Source organism: Opisthorchis viverrini, assembly GCF_000715545.1.
Source record: "Opisthorchis viverrini unplaced genomic scaffold opera_v5_100, whole genome shotgun sequence".
NCBI classification, from domain to species: Eukaryota; Metazoa; Platyhelminthes; class Trematoda; order Opisthorchiida; family Opisthorchiidae; genus Opisthorchis; species Opisthorchis viverrini.
Window position 1 is genome coordinate 1,310,642 of NW_008751756.1, and position 15,905 is coordinate 1,326,546.

General features: G+C 44.4%; 1 protein-coding gene across 1 annotated transcript in view; it reads left to right on the forward strand.

The window, feature by feature from the left end:
- The window catches only part of T265_05374 (hypothetical protein), a gene marked incomplete at both ends in the record, with an annotated part of 54,700 nt that overhangs the window by 37,072 nt on the left and 1,723 nt on the right, over nt 1-15,905 (forward strand). The window contains 7 exons of the mRNA XM_009170365.1: nt 478-556; nt 3,941-4,032; nt 4,791-4,817; nt 7,631-7,732; nt 9,631-9,810; nt 13,399-13,553; nt 14,162-14,644. Coding sequence (XP_009168629.1) covers nt 478-556; nt 3,941-4,032; nt 4,791-4,817; nt 7,631-7,732; nt 9,631-9,810; nt 13,399-13,553; nt 14,162-14,644 — 1,118 coding nt within the window. The remainder of the gene's footprint in view (nt 1-477; nt 557-3,940; nt 4,033-4,790; nt 4,818-7,630; nt 7,733-9,630; nt 9,811-13,398; nt 13,554-14,161; nt 14,645-15,905) is intronic.

The following is a 15,905-nucleotide window of genomic DNA, read 5'->3' on the forward strand; positions in this document are numbered from 1 at the left end:
GTACAATGTCAGAATGGGCTAAGGAAGGTAGACGGCCGGAAATCAGGTCAAGTCTCTCTCGTGCATACAAACCGTCTTCATTCAAACCTGGGTTATTGCGGTCTCGCGTTTCCTGGCGATAGCATGGTTCCTTATTGCAGTTGTTTTGAAGTCTATTTGGAAGAGTGTAGAGAACTTGTTGCCCTGTCCCCGTTGCCTCCCTATATGCTCCGCCTCCCAGAGCGTATCTTATTATGCAATGTTCAGGAATCTTTCTGAACCATGTATTCAGGTCCGTTTCGGCTTATGACGTGTTTTCCGGAGGTATTTAGATTGGACTATAATTTTCTGCTGTGGGGGGTCTCTTAGATTTCACATGTATCTGGAAGTAATGTGTTTAGAAGTATTTGCAATAAACATCGCTAGTCCTCTCTTTTTCCCAGTTTTCTGCTAGACAGCCCTTCATTAATTATCCTATTGTCCCTTCATCGCATCCAGACATCATCAAATCCTGTTGATGATCGGAACACTGGACCATTGTTGTCTAGCACAACACTAGAAGTGCTCCGATTGATCGGTAAGTCTCTTGATGGGTGTGTAACTCGTGTTTCATTGCAGAAGTCGCTGATAATAGTCAGACCCTTTGCACTGAACGTGTAATGTTTCCTCGAATGCCATACTTTTTATTGGACCTGAGATAACTCCTTGGCAAAGGCGCGAACTTACTGACTGAAAGGTCCGTGGTTCAAGCCCATTCCCAGCCTCTGGGCTGCTCCTGTTTAGGCTTAGGTCACCTGTTAATAGCTCAGCCCCGTGCCTAGCAGGTATACACCGAAATGGTGTGAAAGCTGAACGCTTACGACTTCCGTATATGCGTTAAAAAAAGAAGGAATGAACCCCGAGATCGGTGTATCTCCGTAAGAGGCAAAAGGTCGAAACTCGGATGTGAAACTGGTTGAAAACACACTCATAATGTCGGTTGTTGATTTGAAAAGAGGATTTTTCAAGGAAATGTGGAGGAATAAGTGTGGTTCGAGTTTCCTAATGTGTAGCCGTCTTGAGTGGAAGTGAAAGTGAATGAACTCTCTTCTCAAGCTGCGAATGAATTAACATCTGTGAAAGGAACGCTAGAAAGACAGGATATTGAGGCAACACGGCTAAGGTTTTAAGAACACTGAGGTTGGCAGTAGCTGTATGGAATGTACAAAGTGTCCACATCTCTTTGATGTGCGAATGGATGTAAGTAGTCAGTCAGCAAGCGATTGTCGCTGGGGGATGACTGTCTACTGTCTTCGGTCCAGCTACCCAAGAGGGGTAAAATATCGTCAGCTCAATGCCACGCACCACTCAGCTTTCAGTGGTCTTTCATGGCGTTCGGAGCGTTCTTGATCGCTTCTGTCCAGGTTTTCAAAACTCGGAGTTATCTATTTGTTGCATTACTCCACGGCTACTCACCAAAGGTGTTGAAACTAGACCAGCTATGTGCTTAGGATAGCACTTCAATTGATATGGAGCGAGATAGCTCAGTTTTCTCCGTCGAATTATAACCTGTGGCTCTAATGCTGAACCCAGGATATCGGTACATCTGGTGGGCTTAATTCAGTGATTCAAAATCAACACAGTATGAACCACATCTGAAGTTGGTACCCCAAAACGTGGTATTATCAAGAGAGCCATGTAGCTTGTTCACGTTTCATAAAGAAACAACATAAAGAAGCATTATGTGGGCCAGTTACATACGTGCCCAGTTGAATGGGGATTGGTTCATCGGCCGCATTATTCTTGGGTATCCTCCACTCTTTTTTGCTGTTTTACGGTAGTAATGGGAATGATCACCATCATCTGCTATCTTATGAACTAATTAGTGCCATATTTAGTTGGCTACCATTGCCCTCATCTATTCCTTGGATTTGTTTTTGTCAATCCAGAGGCTGTACCAATGACATTTTGTGAAATCGGGCAGGCTGTCACTAAGCCCGAAAGACCGAAAATTCTGTAGGCAAGTCAGACAAATGCGTCACCATATTTGATCGCCGAAATCTACTCTATTCGTCTAAAAGTTCACATAGACCGCTCGCCATCAGTGCGCACGTAAAAGTGGGATGCATGTTGCTACGGTGACTCGAGCACACATCTGGTCGTTCGCGTTGTGTAACTACTACACCTTAGATCTCCGACCGTGTCATGTCTTTACTTTCAAGTTCCGGTCATAGTTATTGTGCACCTCCTCTTCGTCCCCCCCAACTGCCGTAACTCTAACATATCTGTGCTGGTAGGAAACGACCAGCCAACAGCCATCCGAGTTCGGTTCAAACGCTGACGATCAATCTTCGGGTCAACGCAGACTAAGGTCATCCACCTATGGAACTATACGTTGCAATACTGAGTATGGCATTCCTAGCGACCCCGACATAACAGGACGTGTGAATAATTCATTCAACGCGGTACCGTCAATTAGGGTATTATATAAACATACAACAAGCCTCAAGTTTTCAGACCTCTGGTAAAATGCACCTACTCCTGGACTGGTGCAACTGATAAGCAACGCGCCTCATTGAATGGACGCTATCGAAAGCCATACCCAATGGTGGACACGTGACTGGCCTGGCCATAGTGTTGTTGAGTTATCCAGGCTTGGAGGGAAATACCGTAGATCAGACTTGTCATGCTGTAGAAGTAGGAGTTGATGTGATATGATGGCAAACAAGCAGTCGCAGTTGGACAAGTACGAACGCGTCGTAACTCAATCGCCAACACAAAAATACGCGAAAGGTCTCTGGGGCCAGTTTGCGAAATTTGGGAAAAGCTTTAATTGCCAAAGCACCCGAGAAATTCTCAATCCATGACGTCGGTCCACAGTGAAGAAAAGAGGGTATTTATCTTGCTGGAGGTGGACTGTTCCAGTGAGAGTGATGTGAATTTCAGTTCTAAAATTCCTACAACCACCTACAAATATAATCATTGAAGGGTTATCCAGGCTCACCTGATGCTTGTTTTCCGGCTCACAATGGTGCGAGTCCAGCCCTCTCATTTGTACGTCTGCTCGACATCGGGCCCAAAAGCGAAGTTCTGGTTTGAAAGACTTAGTTCTTTTGACATTCCGCACTCTTCACAGCGGTATGCAAACAAGTTTGTTTTTGTGCTTCTCCAAAAAACCGTCTGACCTATGTTTGAGTTTTTCTCAAGCCATAATATAATGTCGATTCGCGTTATACAGTATGAGCAATTGTCAATTTCTGTTACCCTCGGATTGTCAGTTTTTGATGCAGCAATGAATGTACTCAATGACTGGCCCGCCTGTATGGAAGCTATATGACATTTCTAATGATTGAATTGTTTGCCGAGTTTGGCAATTTCGTTGAGAACGTTTCAGCAGCAGTCGAGGTCACGTCATCAGTGCGTTATGGCATCGGTGTGCAGGTGTTGAGGATTGTGGTGCCCATGTGTATATAGGTTCCGCTAACCAGGGGTTGGTCTTTGTTTATGATTGTCCGTTTAGAGGGACCATCCAGTTGTTTGGTTGATTGACCCGTGTTGTCATTTGTCGGCCTCCAGTTAACCTTTGAGGTGGGCCTGTTTCTACGTCGAGTTGACTGTTTCAGATTGCTCGTTTTGCTATACACAATGCCACACGTAAGCTTGATGGTTTCAGGGTTTCCAGACACGACTGAATTAAGCACCTTGCGAAAGACCGTGACCCATTACAATTACCGTGTTTTGTCCGTATATCAACATGTAATCTGAGCGATTTCATTCTACTGAATTGCTGATTGCGACTTGCGACGTGAAACATCGTTTGCCCACCAATAGAGATAGCTTTGAAGGGTCTGACTGGATGTGACCTCTCTAGCAGGGATAACTGTAAGACTACTTATGAACTCCGTGTCGATTTAGAACCTTGGTTGAACTACGTTCCAACTTTCATGGTCGGGTGGTGTACATCTTTCTTTTACCTTTTTAGGTCGTTATCTCCAAATGATGCGCTTGTTACAACCGATTGCTGCTGAAGTAATGCACTGCATTTGCCAAGTCTTCGATTACTATTTGTACTCTGTAAGTTTTCCTAGTTTATTTTGTCTTCCGACAGCTTTAACACTAGTTCACCAGCCGGCTAAGGAATGCACCTTCTGATCAGTGTTTTCTAAGTGCCCATCGGTAGCACGGCAAGAAAACGAAAAAAAGCATTCTTCCCACGAAGGATTGGCGCATTATGTAGGTCATTGCTTCCCAGTAGGCATAAGTTGTGTATTTTTCCGAGACAGATCAAAAAGCGTGAAGATCCATTAACCTACTGGCTTCAAGCAAGGCTTACAAGAGCACGACACGGCTTTATAACGAGGACGCACCTCGTTGGCTGCTGTGAACTGGCTGGAGCCTTGTTTACAGTTGTGTTTTGTCCTCATGCCATACCGCACGCAGCTTCCAGATGAGTTGAACCTGATTATTAGAGGTTCGCATGCGTCACAAACGGATCGTAGTTGTATCCAGTGCATAAATTTCGGTTGTAAACTCCATGCTAATGTGAGTAGCTAATAGACGTGTTATAGTGCACCAAAATGTTTTATGCCTGAGACTTCGGTTGTCGGCAGGAGGCACTGATTTGAATCCTAATTGGTTAGTGTTCCGACCAACCAGAGACCTGCACTTGCTCTGCAGCTGGTCCACCTAATGTCATCCGGTCTAGCTGACAGGGAGTTTGTCTTTGTCTCTTGACACTCGGCAATAAGTTACAATTTGCTCTTTAATTACAAATAAAGTTATCTGTGGTGGTAGTCCACTGTCTTCTTGAGCCTTACTTTCCTCTTTCACAGATTTTTTCCTTCTTTGGGCCGATCCAAGTGAGTCCTGTTCCAATTTGGCTGTCTCCTCAAGCTCTCTGTTTCATTTATTAAGAATTAAATTTCATACGCCTTTCTGGTAAATGACCACGAGCTTTACCGTGGTTAAGGTTTCCATGGCAAACTTAAACCTCCTCGACCACTTTCGCGTATAAAAATAGCTAATCTCTTGCTGATGCTGACACAGGACTGATGACAATGCCAACGGTTTTGTCTCATGTACCTTTCTACTAGATTCTGCTATATGGCTTTCGGTCGTTATTCCTGTGTTAAACGTTTACTCGATTTTAAGAGAACTGAAATTGATCTTTCAGACAGTATTAAAGCACTGTGGCCGGTTGGTTGCTTCATCCGGCCCGCTGCTACTTGATGTCATAATTGACACCATTTCCTGATTGCACAAAATTTAATACCTTACGAATAAAACTCTATCGGCTTTAAACGTAGAGCCATCTGAGGGGAAAGAGTTTGGAATAAATTTTGAGACAAGGGATTTGTTGTATCTGCTGATTCGCCAATCTGTTGTGTCTGACTGTTGACCCGGCTCCAGTGCCAGTGCCGGAGAAAGTACTCACAGAAGGGAACACAACAGCTATATTTTGAACAAGCGAGTGAGTGCACGCAAGTGCCAAAATACCACGGCATCAAACTATTTATTGGAGGGACACTGTCTGAACTTGGTCCAGCGCTGACGCACGCGGTCTCTCCTTGGTACGAGGCTGTGACGCACTGCATATTGCGGGGGGCGTTATCTGACCTTGATCAACGCTGACTCGCGCTGTCTGGGTTTGATACAAGGCTGTGACGCGCTGCATATTGAGGGGCGTTGTCTGTCTGGTCAGTATCTAGCGGAGCTTAGGGTCTCAGTAGGTTTTGGGTATTCAGTGGTTGCTTTCAGGAATCTGACTTTCCTTATAGGACTATCAATTGATCCGTAGGTTAGGATTTCCACGAAACAGAAGCTAATTGTTTGAACTATTTCTGATTGTGTATGCATCAAGAGGTTTTGACCCAAGACCAAGGAATTTGCTCCACAAGCGAATCCTGTCTCACATCTACTCTCTGTTTTGCGTGTGTTTTGTTCAAACACAACGCGGTTGAGCGTCAATAAATTGTTTTAAATCTGCTGTGACAATAGGGGGTTTGAGGCTTCGTTTTGAAGCGTGATCCTTCCGGCCTACATCCTCATGCAGACAGCAGGAAAGACGGTTACAAATACCTTGTATGGCTATTCTGGTAATTGGAAGACCACTATCGTTTTGATGTGGGTGTCGAATATTTTTCTGCGGAAGAACAATTCTAGAGGGATAATCGGAGAATGTCTCTTTAAAAAAGCGCTAGGAAGCTTGGAAGACTACTAAATTTTCTTTGGAATCAGCTGTGCTGTCACTGTTAACGGAGGAGGGAAAATGCCTTGGCTGAGAAAACACGCGATCTGACAGATTAAAAGTCATTTGTAAAATACTAGCCTACCCAGTCATGTGTTTGTATTCTACATCGCACGTCAGCAAACGCTCTGGCAAGAATATTTAGACATCCTCTATTGTAAATCTGATATTTTTCACCCGATCTCGTACGTTCCGTCATCCTAGTTTGAGGTCTCTTCAGTTTATTTTCGTTGTCACGAGCCCTATCATACAAATATGGCTCGATTCTTCCACGATTTTTTGAATTTCAAACCAAAATTGATTCCTCACGCTGTTTACAAATGGTTGTATTGATACACGCATGTGCATTTTGGTGCTTGATCAGCAGAGAACTTTTGGGTTAATTTTACCACTTTGTTAAGGTGAAGGAAAACTTCAATAAAGTGACGATGGACTGTGACGGTCGCTCTGTGGGGGGTGTGTGTGATGTGATTGCTGTTGTAATCAGGGGCACGTGCATAATTTCAAACATCCTACAACTAGCGAATATACACTCGTCTGCAAACTAATTTGGTTCTTTCGAGAGACTCACCTGGAACCCAGCTGAATCTCTCGTTTATGATGTTCTCAGGCAACTGAATGTGCTGCACCAGGCCTTCCCAAGAAGGGCGAAACCGGTAGTGGGCTGTCGATGGATTTTCAGCAACCTTATGAGTAGTACATTACACACCCTACAACTATGTTGACGCTGATTTCTCAAGGATAACTCCCGGTGTTTATATAGGAACTCGTCATTATAAGAGTCATGAAGGAAGTTCTATGGAACTAGATGTGATCGCTTTGGGGCTAGTTTGGATGCTAATTCCACCCGGCCCGTGAATACGAAGATTGGAAACCCCGAATCCGTGTTGACAATTTGACGTTTTAATGTGAACAGGAATGCATCCACTGGTTCCCGGTCTATTCACCGAGCCTGGCAATCGGGTTGCAGATGTTCGCCACGAATTTCGTAGACGTCGTCAGTACGTGGCTCGGTGCGGTCGGAGCTAACCACACTATGCAGCATTTCATACGCTGTTTATTTTAGTTATACGAACACAACCCAGCGCTTGGAAATCAAGGTTTCAAGAAACTTCATCAAACAAGGTCTTACACCGTTTGAGGAATGAGTCAGAGATGTAGACGACTCCCGGAGTTATTCATTCTACTGATAACGGTTGTAGTCCCTTTTTTTCTTGTACCTGCGATCTGTTTTAGTCTTTTTCGATTCATGGAAATTATAAGATCAGGGCACTTGTACACTTTTCATTCGCACTGCAACCTTGATATAGCCTTCGATGTATTTTTTCCGTCAAAGAGGGAGAATAGTGTACATTTTTAGCTGAACACGCGCTGTATAACGTAGCTTTACAGGTGGTATGCATATGACACTGTTGTTCGTTTCAGTCATTGGATTCTGTGGAAATACCTGATCGTCTTCGCCTGACACTCAAGCGCATCAACGAACGGTTGATTGCCCCTGAGGATCATCCTGCTGTCATAAAAGGTGTAAGTGTGATTTATTACAATGTTTAGGTTCAACAATTATCACACCTATTATTCCATTTAATAGCAACTAGGCGATTGGCGTACTCATCACAGTGATGAAACTGTTAACTCTGATGCTCCGACTTCATCCATACCCGTTTCACCAAATCGTTGAACAGAATTTCACCCGTAATCGTGTGCACTGCTCTTCTTCTCCAGTCTTCCACCACATCTGCAAGTTCTCTGAACGCTCGCAGTAAATTGACGACCATACCAGCTCAGCCCTACGACCCTGTTTCGGAGGTATCTTTGTTCGACAGCGAGTCTTCAAATTGGTTCTAACCATTCGTTATAACGTTCTCCATCTGGATGTCATAATTCTAGTCCACTTACCAATCGTTGTTTACCTATATGCTCACCTCTAATCGTCTCGTGGATTGTGTAATGATGTCAGCAGAACTTTGAGTGTGGGGGACATAGCCTGACCCAAGTTCCGGTTGATTCAGTATCCGATTATTCGCAACTAGCGCGTGACTAGTTGCATCTTATCTGTAAACCTTCCCGAAGTACCCTTAAACTAAACTCCGGAGTCAATCAACACCCGAATCACTTTGCATTTCATCGCGTCATCTTGGAGTGTTTCGGAACACCTTCCATGACTCATCGCCCTCAAACATATTCGCGAGTCCGACCAGAGGAACCTTCCATAGCCTTAGTACAGTCCATGATTTGCATCTTCAACATGTTCAGCACGAAGAGCTCCAAAAACCTCGATGCCTGATCGTGGGTCAAGCTCGCGAACAGTCCTCTGTTATCGTACCCAGCTGTTTTACTGTTGAAATCAAAATCAAAGGGGTTCACGGTTGACCCTTGCTTGTACAGCTCAGATAATCACCGGGTTTTATGACCGACTAGCTCTGCATGGGTTTCAGTGTAAGCGGATTAAGGTAAACACATACTCATAACTTAAGTAGCAGTAAGTAATCGGTTACTATAGCCACTGATATCCTGGGGAAAACTCCTGAAATGTGTGGATACTGAGTATTCCAGATAATTCAGCTTACCTAGTTCGATCTATCCTGTATGTTTCCAAAGAGCTCTCGACAGAAGTGTACGAGTGATATATCATTATTCCTTTATGATGAACAATCCAGAACCTTGAAGCAATAGCAAAACGACCATGCAAGATGCAGAATGTTCCACTAGGTTGTTCTGTCTCACCAGATGTGTTGCATGAAATTATGGCAGGGATTAACAAACGCGTCGATCAAACATACTTTATAGTATCTTTTATCAGACCAAGTCGGGGGAATTGAAAGGCACTTCACCATAGGTTTGTGCGTGCAGTTATGTTTACACACCAATGTAACGCTGACAATGAAAACCAGGTCAGCATCAGATGTCCTCTCGCTTCATTCACTCCTATAGCGAATGCATCTCAGTTTGTCGAAAAATATATGGGAGATATCATCCCTCCCCCTCCCACACATGGACCCAAGATGCCATGGTATTATCCGGTGTGTGGTTTCTTTTGGGGGTAGGGTCTCATTAACTCTATTCTCTTTAAATACTTTGTAAAGAGGTTAGTGACGTGTCTACCTGCACTGATTTGGTCAATGATTTTACCGTGTATGACGCTTTTACCGACCCAAATCCACATTCTATTTGTGTCCGCTAAAATCAGACTTATTGTATATATCTCCCCGAGTTTCCGATCTTCTTATTCACTGATCATCTTACGGTTCTCGTGATATATCTGTCTTGAGTTCCCGCTAACCCTTGGCTTCAATACCAGCAGCCTTAAAAATCCTAGTTGTGATTTTCACTCAGAATTCTCTCATCCTAACAACCTCTTTATAACTTCACTATTTGAAGGATGTAGTCACCTAACAGCCATTTTAATGTTCCCCTCTTTAAAGGATCGCTTTCCGTTGCCCGTGCATGAGCCTATGCACGTATTCAATTCGGTAAATCGGTTGATGGAAACTATGATGGATCCTGCAGCGTCTCCGAACATTGTTGCATTGTGCAGCAGTTACTTGCAGGCACATTTTGTCGGTGTGGAATCTGTGATATTTTTGTCTGACATCTTCGAATCGGTATGTTTTTGTTTGCTGTCTGTCTTTTCCCCAGTTTATTTATCTTTTTTAACTGCTGTCATGAGCACAGACGCCGGAGTATTGTATCTTATTAAGCTGCCTTTACCCTAAATCCGAATGCACTACATAGAGCGCAGAGATTCAAACAGGCACGACTGCTTGTGCTACCTTGGCTTGTTGTTCACGCTCATTTCACCTCGCCAATATGTCCTAGTGTATGTTGTCCTCAGGACTTTACGTAGATGAAAATCTTCCTTCAGCATGGTCAACATTGATTATACTTACTGATTTGTAGTCCGATTTTGGCCGCGCCAGATGATGTGACAGTTTGTGAGCGAGCTCTACCTTCCTCGAAGCGTTTCCTGCTCGTTTCTGCAGTCGTGTAAAGATGTACGGTCTGATTTCGCCAGAGGACACCACATCTGGCGGGTTCAGGCAATGCGTTTCCCCTCTCCCCTCCTGTCTAACTTTAATATGACCACAGGGCTATCCATTCTAGTTGATGACGCCTCCGAGGATGGACTGTTCTTAGATTTCTTCTGGTGACAGTGGGTGAGCCATTCAGCTATTCTTATATCGAGCCGTACAGAAACGCAAACAGGGGCAGTAAGGGGAAATGTCAGTGGCTGAGTGTCTAAATCAATAGCCATCACTGAGTAGCCTAACTAAGCTCAGAGCATGATTTGGTATGTGCTTCACACCTGCATCTTACGAAGTGCTACAACACTTTCTTGTAGTGGAAATCTGTTATATCTGCTGATTCGTCAATCTGTGGTATCTGCTGCTGACCCGCTCCAGTGCCTAGTTTCCGAAAAAAGAATCACAGAAGGGAACACAACCACTGTATTCCGAACAAGCGAGTGCGAGGGCATGAGTGCGTTCGAGTGCGAATGTACAACATTCTCAAGCTATTTATTGGAAGGACATTGTCTGAACTTGGTCCAATGCCGACTGACGCGGTCTGCCTTTGGTACGAGGCTGTGACGCGCTACATATTGAGGGGGTGTTTTCTGTTTGGTCAACATCTAGCGGAGCTGAGAGTCTCGGTAGATTTCGGGCATTCAGTGGTTGCTTTGAGGAAGCTAGCCTCCCTGATAAAATCCTTCAAGAGGCAGCACCATCGAGGATACGGTTTTTGAGGCATGGAACTATCTCCACTGTGACCCACCATCAAGCGAACATCCATCGCGAACTGAACAGGAAGCACTGTTTGTTTCTGCAACTGGCTGATTCATTCCCTGAAAGGAGACATGAAATCCATGTGCCACTGGACCGGATTTCCTAGTTGATTACCCCTCCATTGAATTAGCACCCTAAACATATTTGATACACCTACCCGTTATATTGATGAAATCCTTTTGACGAGACCTGAGTTGACATAGCCGATTGTGTAGCCCCGGACACGTACGCAGTACCATACATTGGAACACCTCACAGATGGAATGTCGATTAAAGACGAGACAACTGAAGTATAACATGAAGCAATGCACGATAACTCAGTGGTCTTGGAGTCTCATATAATTATGGTTGTGTTCCTTGCTGTACGCGAGTATGTCTTCATAATAACTTATCATGCTCACTGGTTCAGCTGAATGAAAAAAACGTTAGGTTTTTATGCTAGTACGTGATGACCACCAAATAGACAAGTGTACCGAGCATCAGGAGCGTTTACTTTGAACGAGGTGGAAAATCCAACCACACTTCAAAAAAGTGTTGAAAACCATTCCAATATACAAGAAATTTTATTACCACGGCACCGAAAGCATGCGATACCGTTATTTCAGGCCACCCTCCCACGAGGAAACATCCTCTTCGGAGAAAAAATTGGAGATCCTTCAGTGTTTCCCGGAGAGGTGGATTACTACACATAATTAGTTGACATCAAACCTGATTCTAAAGCCTACAGATAAATGTATCGATGTAAGCTGATCAATTCGGTCAACAGTTGAGTTAGTCAGGTCGATCACACTAAGGTACTCTGAGCCGGTGCGCCTTATGCGCAGCATCCCATCTCCCATTCTTGTCACCGATGGGCATAACTGTGACGTCCAGAACCACCGTACAAATTACGTGCGGTTTACTATAGAGGAAAATGTTGGTAGCTCAGGTAGTGTAGATGGTCGTTGGCTTGTTCGTTGAGCTAGGCAATTTAATTGCAAACGTTTCATCACCAATCAAGGTGCGTTATTGGGGAGCGTAGTGATGCATAGCGGTGGGTTAGTAACCCAATCAAATCGCCCAGCTCAGCGAATAAGACCATAAATTCTTCTCATTCGCTACAGCTGTTCAGTGAGGCTTCGACTCAGTAATCCCGTTTAAGCCCATCGTGTTTCACATATGCCGTAACAAAACTTCACAATAATACGGTCTTTGATGCACAGTACGGCCCGAATTACATCTCTTAAAACTGGAGTGATTTCCGTCATCGAATGACCAGAATCTTTCAATGGTCGGTCATGCGATTCGTCCAAATCCGTAGGGTATTTTGTTTGTTCCTTTTCGGAAGCCTAGTGAGGTTGAGCAGTTATAACAATGAATTATTTTGCAAAAGTGATTCTCCCTTAGGGTACTAGCTCCATCGAAGAGCGCGGTGTTACTTTTTCCGATTTCTGACTGCAGAATCCCACTCACAGAAAGCACCCTTCACGAATGAATGCATGACGTAAAACTGGTATATGCAAATAACGCTTATTATACGTCGTTATGGTCACCCAAGCTAACCAAACATGACCGATACCCAAACAAAGCAACTTCATTACCAGATATGCACAAGAACAGCTGCAGGGCCTGCGACAGGTCTCATTCATCAATGGGCACCAAAAGGAGAGGCTACCTGTATACGAGGCTGTTGTTTGTTCCCATGAGTTGAGATCAAGCAGGTTTGTACTAGACTTGTTTCAACCGCATCTAACCAGGAAAATACAGCGATAAGTTAGAAGACAAGGTCATTTGGAGAACAGATATTCAGGACAGTTCCTGTGTATACTAGAAGATATAATGAAATCCACCATTGAAAACCTGAAGGGAAGTCGTTGTCTTCATTAAAGCCAGAATATCCGGTTTTTGTTTGTACGATGCCTTTGTAGTTTACCATCTGTCCGGATCCTCTGCAACGGCTAGAAAAACTTTCTTGCAGTCAATGGGTGAAAATTACAACAGAGTTCAATAATTGTCTGAACACACTGCGGGGGCGAACTCGATCCATCCCATATCTCATTTTCTTGGTGAAACACATAGAGTGCAGGCAGCAACTGGAGTTCAGTATGGTGAAAATCGATAGTCAGCTGATGTGATACAGGTCGGTTATGTGAGACTGACAAATGAAGACCGGATCACGCCAACAGCTTCAGTTCGCAGCTATACATTGTATCCTCCCCGGCTAAGCATATTTACGGTCATGTAGATTCTGAATTGAAAAGCCGATGACAACACCCATATTTTCCCATTCTCACTATGTCAATCACAGATTCAATAGGTTGCATGCGGTTTTTTCACGTGTCATCCACCAATGAAAACCATTTTGTGGCTTTCAGGTGACTGGTCTTGACACTGAGCGTAACATTTCAACGCTTAACTTTCTGCTTATAGATGTTACTTCCCCACTTGTCCACCTGTCTTCCGGAACGCAAACGTGGTCTCACTTCGGTCTTTCGCGAACAAGCCCTCACAGCTGCGCGGCAGTTAAGAGAGCCTTGCGCAATGCAAATTGCCCCTCAACTGGTCAATTTATTATTGACGTCAAAGTGAGTCACTTTTGCAGCACTTCCCAGAAAATCCTGTTGCTCTACCGCGGTACATTTCTCGTATCGTATAATTACCAGTTTGGTCTCAAAAACAGGTCGGCTCTTGTCCTTAGTCACATTTTCCTTTGAAACTTGGAATCGATACCTAAATTTGCATGCCGATAGCCTGGACACACCTAGGATTGTCGCTGACGAACCAACATGCCCTTTCGAATCGTACACATCACGAAGTCTGCAAGCAATCAAAACCCTGATTTCGTATGTTTACACCCGCTTGTTGATGAAACTTCTGAACTGATACTGCAGTCAACTTCCACAGGTGCCCTCATTTTCTGCAACAAGCGACTTTCGAAGCTACATGTTTTTATCTGCAATGGTTTATGTCACGAGGACTACTTACCAACAAACCCCCTATAGGTCATTCATTGATGTTTCTCCTGTATGCGTTCTATTCCTTTATTGTGGTGAGCTGCCAAAAATGATATCAAAATTTGATTCGGACTAGGGGTCCAGAGTTTTTCCACCGCACTGTATATCAGTTCAGATTGCGCACAAACTTTTGCGCCCTAATTATGTTTATTCAATCTGTCTTTGATTTCGAATTGCAGCTCAACCTCCGGTGTGTCATCAGATGCAGTGTCTCCGTCTAATATCAGTGGAACTATTGCCTCCAGTTTCAGCAGGATCTGGTCCGGGAACTCAACGGAAAAAGACTCGGTACCGCAACGCACCAACCGTCTGGTGTCCAGTGCACGGAACGAGCTAACTAATGACACGAACTTCCTAACCAGTTGTATAAGTTCCATGTTGTGGACTCACAAAGATGTAGCGACAACGCCAAGTTCGTATGTGCACCAGTTGCACACTTCTGTACTGTCTCCATTTGGTCGTATTATGCAAGCACTTGCCCAGAGACTCGGTCTCTGTGATGCCTCCAAACTGGCCATGTGGAATGCTTTTCTCACATGTGTTGGAAATATGCTGTTGAGCGCCTATGGCCAAGTCCAGTTATGTTCTGAGGAAGGTCGTGGTCAAATGTTACTCGACGTACAGTCAATTTCCGCGTTTGCCGAAATGGAGAGCAAGATTCGGTGAGTTGGCCCTTTTAGGGAGTTATTGGTTTTTCAAAATTTATTTCGCGTTGAGCGAGGTCGTTTCAACCGAAGTCAGATGTGCTTACGCACATCAAGTGGAGACAACCATACAGAGCACCTAGCCACTCCGCGGATGAGTATCATATGAAGCGCAAACGGGAATGCACAGCTGCGATTGTATACCGGAGAGAGTGAAAAAATCTTATTAAGGTGAATTTGTTCACAGCTAAAATACTCCCGAACGATTATGGTGCACGAGTAGACGTTCACTCCTTCGTTTCTGTGCGTATAAGTCCTCATGGTAACTACATGAAAACCCGTACATATATAATTAGGCATGAGAACACGGTTCACTGGTAGCTGCTCTCAGGTTGTGCTGTGACCTGAGTGTGTGGACCAGATTGTGTTCGATTGTCTCTGGGTTGCAACGCGTTATTACGCTGCACCTACCTTTGTTGCTTCTGTTAAAGTGAGGCCTGGCAAGAGAAGCTCACACCATACTACCTCGCTTCCTGAGGGTTAGTGATCCTGTAACCAGTTGGTCATTCCCAAAGCTAGAGAAAGGCCTCATGTGATCGGGTCTTTCTAGAAATGTGATCTGCACGCCACAATAGTCATACTTCAGTATACCACTCCGATGGGCCGGCTATAACAATGAGGGAAGCCAATGTGTCTCCAACTTTGGCAATACTCGGCGGTGGGCTCTGAGGACAGGCGCGCCAGATGACTTTTGTTTAACGAACCCGCCGCCTTGCGAACCGCACTTGGAAAACACGCACCGACACAAGTGCCAATTTGTGCTAGGGTCATAAGCTGTACAGCACCTCAAAAACTTGTTACTATCTTTCATGCAGATCAGTCAAATCAACCGACTTTTCAAGAAATAACTTTCTGCTGTATCGGAAAGGCTCGGTAAACAGTCGGTAGTTTTTAAATGGCCAACGTTTTGATTTCGACACAAAAGCTTCACTTGTGGTATTCGAATGACCTTGTTATGTCACGACGCAAACCTGCCATACTTGGCGGCAGATCCGATGGTATATTGAGAGGCCGACAGCTGGTGGCGGAACCCAGTAGTAAAAGCGCATATCTATCAGCGTTCGTCGCACCGCTGTTAAACGTGTGCTACCTGTCGTTCGATGATTTTGCTCGCCATGTGCATACAGTATGGTCCTGCAATAAATTTCTCAGAATACTGAGGATCTTTAGCGTTGTACATTTGCAACAAGTTACACTTCTCATCAGCGTTGTGACATAG